Here is a 7434-nt window from a genome sequence, read left to right as displayed (position 1 = left end):
TATTAATAAGAGTACATTGAGTTGAGTTGTCTCTCATGTTAGGCTACCTGTTTTATGATTTATATCCGAGAAGGATTTGTTGAATTTACCTTCTGCTAAAACAACATGCTTCATTCATTCCATATAGTATCTTATGCAAACTGAGTCTCAAGTCATGGAATATGCCCACACAGAAAGCTAAAACCTTTAACCATTATGGTTTCTGTTGGGCTGAATGTATCTACAATTTGCCTCATACACATGTGATTACAAAGGTGGGCTAATGCATTACACCATTCATTTCAACCATGGCCCTTCAGCTGCAAGTAAAACAATGCAACAGTGGCACCAGGCCTATTAATTAATAAACATGCACCTGATGATAGGATTAAACGGCTTTATATACATGGCATAGACTTCAAGGCATAGACTATAACGGGAAAATATATACTGTAGGTCAATAGGTCATGCGTTGCATTTTCATCATAATCATATTCTCCAAGTAGACAAACGACAGGTGCTCTTTGCGTGGCTCACCGTGCCCGCACAATGAATAGCGGAAAGGGTCGCAATATCCTCTGTGCGCGCCACTTTTGCATCCATGCAAGCATATAAAGCAAACAAGTATTGGCTTATAATATATGAATGGCAACTTCTGTTAACTTGTATGTATAAAAATCCTGTTTTTTAAATGCTAGGAATTAAATACAATTGCATTTTCTTGAACTTAACTGAATAATGCACATATTGCCAAAGTGACTAGCCAATTTAGTTTAGTAAACGAGAATAATTATTTTGGGATTAATCCACAAAAAAATATTTCCTATTTAAACTCCTGACAACACTGCAGGACTCACCACAACTCCATTTCTCACCTATAGTTAATGTATAATATGCATGTCATGAACGACGCTGCGAAGGTGCCGAGGACGTTGCTTTGGAGCGGAGGGTGGATCAAGGTGAATGATATACTGTTGCATGATTGCTGTCTACAGTCACATAATGATCTTGTCAGTCTAAAATAAGGTTCGAACTCACTGAAAGTGGACATCCCATTCAGAAGAGCCTAATGCATGACCCAGCATATGACCCCATATGAGACAACCTAGGATAAATCAAAAGGTTCTGCTAATATGCTATCAGCAGCCTATCGTAAAATATTGGCAGAACTGTTGAAAAGGAATTGGTTTCAGCGCTGCAATAGTGATATGAATTATATTCATAATAATCAATACAATTCAAATCCAATTATGAAATTATTAATCCTTCTAAATAATTGTCATTGTAAAACGTTTTAAACCATACAATAGTCACCCGATAGCTGTGTGTGTGTGTGTGAACCTGAGTGTTGTTAAAGTGATAATAGGTGGAAGAGGGTTGAGAATAGACGTGTATTGAAAGCGTTTCACTCGTCACCAGGTCTTTCTTATCAAGAGCGTCACTTCCCCCGCGTTCGGAACGGCTCTCTTGGGCCTCACTGGGAAATGCACGTACATCGAATTCAGCCGAAAGACGTGTGTAAAGACGTGTGTAAAGCTATAACATCATTCTCTGATAGACTATAGCAATTTAGGCATCAACATGAAACATCGTTTAAACCTATAGGTGGATGCTATTGTTTTGTAGCCTGTAGGTTTTTAACGTTAATGACACGACATATTGCCTATAGGCGTACGTTTGATCTTAGTTTTGATGGTTCGTTTAGCAAAATATGCAGGAAAACAGTATTGTGTCACCTATTACTTTACGCTCAACTCAGCCAACTCGCACGTCACTTCTCTTAGCGCATATGTAAGCAATTGTCTTCGCTAAAATGAATACAAATATTGATTTCATTGCTAGATTTCATACAGGTAGGCCCATAAAGGTCTAGGCTATTCAAGTTGAAATGATTTGGCCAAAAATGCCTTATGCACATTTTTTCGAATATCTGCACAACCCAACTAATGGCCAAGTAAGGTGTAAGACACGTCAGACACGTCAATCTTTAGATAAGAATAATGCAGTAAAGGTTAAAGGTCAGCTCCATAGTGTAACCGAACGTTTTGGGTGGATGGCAAAATGATTTCGAAGCCATCCATGGTTCACCAAATTCACCTCATTGTGAATGATAATAACAGGCCATAATAATAATAATAATAATAATGTATAATAAGAATAATAATACAATAGTAATAATCAAGTGCCACTGCGCAATTATGCATGAGCAGTTGGTAAACACAGAGAAAAACCCCTCATGCTCCTTAGAAAAGCTCATTGAGCTGAAGCCACAATTAGCTTAAACACATAATGTAGGTTAGTTAGCCTACATCATATCGGGATAATGATTAAATGGAATGACTTTGATGACGACCCTTAACTTCTGCAGCATCTGTTTCTCCTAAGCATTCGGCCTCGGAGCAACGCCTGCCAAAAAACCCTCTAAGAAGTTCACAACGTATTCCTAAACACTAAACACACTTTTTATTGGTTTTCTCTCTTCCATTATTGCACTCTGCTGACAAATGAGATGCCATAGACGTATTTGTTAACTCTAATAATGAATGTAGACTGTTCAGATAAGGCAAAAGTTCAATGTTTCATTTTGTAATGCATGCAAGTCCCCAGAGTAGGCCATGCTGTGTTTTCATTCCATTAAGGTCTAAATAGCTCAACAGCTCTAATAGTTTATAATGAAATGGCATTTCCCAAAACTACTTTCGAAAGGAATAATATATATTTAGTGTATAAAACTGAAATATCCAACCAACTCCCTGAAATTTAGCTATATTGTACAAAATTATTAGACCTTATTACGCATCTGCTAGATATTTTGAGATGTTTTACGCAAAGAATTTACATGTCAATGTTTATTAACATTAAGCATTTTCAAGACTAAAACTACACACTCGGGTTTAGGCCTAAGTGAAGAACATTCACGGACAGAATTCCAGTTAACTTCATCTGTGGAATATATAGCTCTAAGACTACATTGCAAGCCTAATAAGTTTATGTAATACAGTTTTCGCACAAATAAGGATTAATTAATGACCAATGTTTTACTTTAAAAAAAAGTTTATTAAGACATTCACAAAACTAGAAAAAGAGGGAAAAGTGCTAATTTAACATGGTCCCAACATGAATGAGACAAAAATAATTACGTTTATAAAAAACAAGAAAGGTAAAAAAAAAAATCTGCCACTGGACTGAATGTTATCGGAAACTAAACTATCTCTATCAGAGGTTACGAAGCCTACAAAGTCAATGACCCCAGAAGTAACAAACACATATTTGGTATTGCTCCTTCTGACGGTGCTCTCTCTCTCTCTCTCTTTCCACCTGCACTCCGATGAAGTACTGTGAAACGGAAAAAAATATATACAAAAAATAAAGACAGGCTAAATAATCTAATTTTCACCTGATCTTGCTGGAGTTGGCTCGGTTCACGATACTGGTTCAAATACGTAGTTCTAATTAAATTATCACTCATTCAGGTGATGTTTTGAATTCCAAGACAGGGGGAGGGTTTTGTGTATTTTGTTTTCATTTAATTGTATTTTGAATTTGTATCCCCGTGAATAGGGAACTGGTCTGATTTTACAAATGTTTATAACATACAACAGTGTTTATAACACACTGTTGCCTTCAGTCCAAGGCAACAGTGGGCGCACGAAATGGCCCCCAAAAGTTCTGCTTTACCTCGTGCCTAGTCGAGACCTCTTAATATCACCATTTCCAGTTTTTGAAAATCCTCTCAGCATCACCACTTGTATATCTTTCCATATGAAGTTTCAGTACATTATTTGGATCAAAAGAGCCCGTCATAGTATTGTCTCTTCAAAAATACTTTTTTTCTGATTTGAATACACAGGAATAGACTTATTGTCTTTCTCTCACGAGAGTCCACTTTACAAGTGGCCCTCTCGTAAACTCTAAATGTCAATCCTCGTGTGTAACGCAGAGTGTTTGCTCTCGTGATCCCAATACGAACAGTGCATCATGGAGAGCTCCGTAGGCTGGCGGGAGCAGGCGAACTGCAGGCCCGCTCCGTTGCTGGAGGATACCGGGGGCGGCGCAACGGTCGCGGGGTTCAGCTGCTGGGCATGGTGAGCGTGCGGGTGGTGGTGATGGCTCATGCCATTATAAGAGTTCACCATGCTGGGGAGACCCATGCTTTGCACCCGGGAGTACGGGTTGTATGAGGAGGGAGCGGACAATCCTTTCACATTGACGGGACTCACGTTGCCACTGGCCATCTGACAGGAGGTGTAGGACATCGGGGTGGGTGGCTGGCCCAGCGACCACGAGTTGTTCATGAAGCTGGATTGCAGGTACTTTGGAGGGGACAGGTAGCCGTACCCATCACCGCCGAAGAGGGATTTCCCGGGCTGGAAATGGGTCGGTGGAGGTCTGAAGGGACGTTTCATTCTACGTCTCCTTCTGTAGTTTCCCTTCTCGAACATGTCCTCGCACGCCGGGTCAAGGGTCCAGTAATTCCCCTTTCTCTCGCCGCCTCCCTCGCGAGGAACCTTGATGAAGCATTCATTCAGACTCAAGTTGTGCCGGATACTGTTTTGCCAGCCTTTCTTGTTTTTCTCGTAGAAAGGGAATTTGGTTATGATATACTGGTAAATACCAGACAAAGTGAGGCGCTTCTCAGTGCTCTCCCGGATGGCCATGGCAATGAGAGCCACATACGAATACGGTGGTTTTTGAGACGGGTCCGTTTTCTCCGAAACTTTTTCCTGGACCGGTTCCTCTTTGGGTCGCTCCTTATCCTTCGCCATGTTGGTGTCGTGGACCATCAGGGCCATTGCGTCATCCTCTGGGTTTTGGTAAGTGGCCATCATTGCGCACACCAAAACAAAACAAATCCAGCACAAATACAGAACAACAAACGCGATTAACTACACTTGCAGAAAATTATATTAGCCGTAGCACCTCAAGATGGACTTCAAAACAAAACTCTGAGGCTGCCTCCTTAACGTTGAGCGCGCAGAGAAATCCGTGTTTTGAGCCACAGTTGGTGACTTGTTTAGGCACTAGACTCTCCTCTAGAACAAACGTTCTTCCAAACTGGTTTGTGATGGAGGCGCAGCCCAGGTTGTGGTTTGATTCCTCTCTAAGCCCAGCCCTTTTCGCTTTTTTTTCCACATGAAGACCGTAGGCCTACTAGTGGCGGTGGCACTCCAGTGCGTCGTGCGACGTACTGCTCTGTGATTTGTGCGCATTGGACGAGTTCCGCCTCTGTTGGTTTACAGCTGCGTGGTGAGGAATCTCTCGTCTACCCACTTCACATGATCAAATACATTTTCCTGTTCACACACGTTTAAAAAATAACATGTGTTAGAGTGGGGTTTAGACAAGATAGCACTCATTGCAAGTGAATAGGAAAACAGTTTAGAGAAAAGTTTGTGTCAAAAATAAATTATTAAGAGAAAGAGAATTTCAAGGTACTGTTATTCATTTCGTGAATTTCAATGCCATTCAAGGCACGTGTTAATGTAGCATGGGACACAGTTATGATTGACAAAATAGCAAACTCTTACGTCCTGTATTTATGTTGACTTATAGTTTGTACAAAATAATATCCTATAGGGTATTCATAACTGATCATCTTTGTTCCACATTGTCCAATGATAAAACAAGGTAGACCTAATATAAATAGTATTTTCAGCTATTGCAAGTAAATAACCTCGGCCTATACACTCAGATTTACCTCAGCGTGTTATTGCATTCCGACTGACTGCAGGCTGAAGCCTCATTAGCTACTGACCGCTTGTCCGCAGCAGCCGCAGAAAACCTGGATTGATAGTGCCGCTTAATTAGCAGGCGTTGTGATGGAGGTGTACGAAAGGGGTATACACTTCCCTGGCCACCCACGTGGGTCCCGTCGGCTTTCTCCGAGATGGTATTTCCGTGCAATGAGAGCTGACGCAGGTGGAACAGCATTGGCATGTGTGTCATCGCCCGCCACCGGACCACAGTCTTTGGCCCGGCCGGCCGCTGTAGAGAAGCCCCAGCTCGCCTCGCGGAGGAACAGCTGAACAGCGGTGAAAGCCAACCGTCTCTCAGCGCGCAATTACTACAAGACACAGAATGGGCTGTTTCCAGCGCTAAAATAAATATTTTTTTCAGGTTCATTATTATCTTTTTCACATAGCCTATGTTTTTGGACTGAAAAGCATATGCTGAAAATATATTACTCTGCTTAATTCTGTCTAGTTCAGATAGCGTCGACAAAATAAATCATGTGGCTACTTTTTAAACGTGTGTCAATATATCACATAGCAATGATATAAATAAATATAATAATGAATTATCATACATAGCCTATCATAGGCTTGCAATGCATGGATAGGCCTACCTATATTTGTGTATGAGCATGTCAAAAGGCACCACATGTAGTTACTAAGTGTAGGAACGTAGTTTGTAAATAATTATGCTTTCAAAATCATGCTAAATATGGTATAAAACATCCACGGAGTGCTGCATATTTTGGAAGTGTTCTCTGGTCAGGTCAAATGTGTTTGGAGATATAATTGACCTAAATGCCCAAGCATTCGTTTTCACCAATATTAAAAATATATATTTTGGATAGCAAACACACATGAAAAGTCAAAGAAACAGTTTGATGGTTTTATTTTTATTTTCAAAATCAAGGTGAATACAGGCCTATACTTCACTGACACGCTACTTTAACAAAGCGACATAGATGCGGTGATGTGGTCTTTCAGTGAATGAAAACAAAGAAGACACCACAAAACTTGAGCCTTTTGTTGGGCAGTTATGACAGTGCGCGTGTGTTTAGTAATACCTCGTGATTTGGGGAGTTGTTTAGTCTTTATTGTTGCGGAGAAAGTCTGTGGTCTCTTCATGTTCCCATGCGCCCAAGTCCATGAGGATTAGAACAAGGAACACGAATAGAGAGAGAGAAGAAGAGTTGCTGAACGGTCAACAATCATAGAGGTTATCATTCAATCGTTTTGCTATTATCATATTGTTATTAAACAATCATTAATAACAACAGTAGCAGTAATGGCTATTGTGCAATAACATAAATGACTGTAATAACATCATTAGACTACCAGTAGGCCTACTCATATGGCTCAGAAGGTCGAATAAAACGAAAAGAAAACGTCCAAAAACTTTTGGAACAACGTGGGAAGGAAAACGAAACGATGTTTAAAAGGCTACAAAGTCTCAAACTCAAGGCTAAAACTGCAGATCTGTTTCAATATCTTTTTTTGTTTAAACTGGAATATTTACAAATTATTCAGCATTCCTGTGACAATAAATGATGTATTGTTGCCTAGGTCAGGACTTGTCTATGCCCTGCATGGTTTACAAGGAATATCTTGGCAAAGTAGGTTCCATTGTTTTGGAACCACGTGTTGGCCTATAGGTATTTATCAGTCATTAATGCCACTTATATGTTTTCTATCTTCAACTACATTTTTATGAATACCACAATAT

At 40.2% G+C, this 7434-nt stretch overlaps 1 protein-coding gene across 1 annotated transcript; it reads right to left on the bottom strand.

The window, feature by feature from the left end:
- Nucleotides 1-3891: 3891 nt before the first annotated feature.
- LOC100136214 (Foxl2 ortholog) lies at nucleotides 3892-4808 on the bottom strand. The gene is given in 1 exon segment (NM_001124485.1): nucleotides 3892-4808. A coding segment is annotated over 1 exon segment (917 nt).
- Between the last annotated feature and the right edge of the window lie 2626 nt (nucleotides 4809-7434).

This window comes from Oncorhynchus mykiss, chromosome 27 (assembly GCF_013265735.2).
Source record: "Oncorhynchus mykiss isolate Arlee chromosome 27, USDA_OmykA_1.1, whole genome shotgun sequence".
Lineage (NCBI taxonomy): Eukaryota > Metazoa > Chordata > Actinopteri > Salmoniformes > Salmonidae > Oncorhynchus > Oncorhynchus mykiss.
This window is presented reverse-complemented; position numbering and strand designations above follow the sequence as displayed.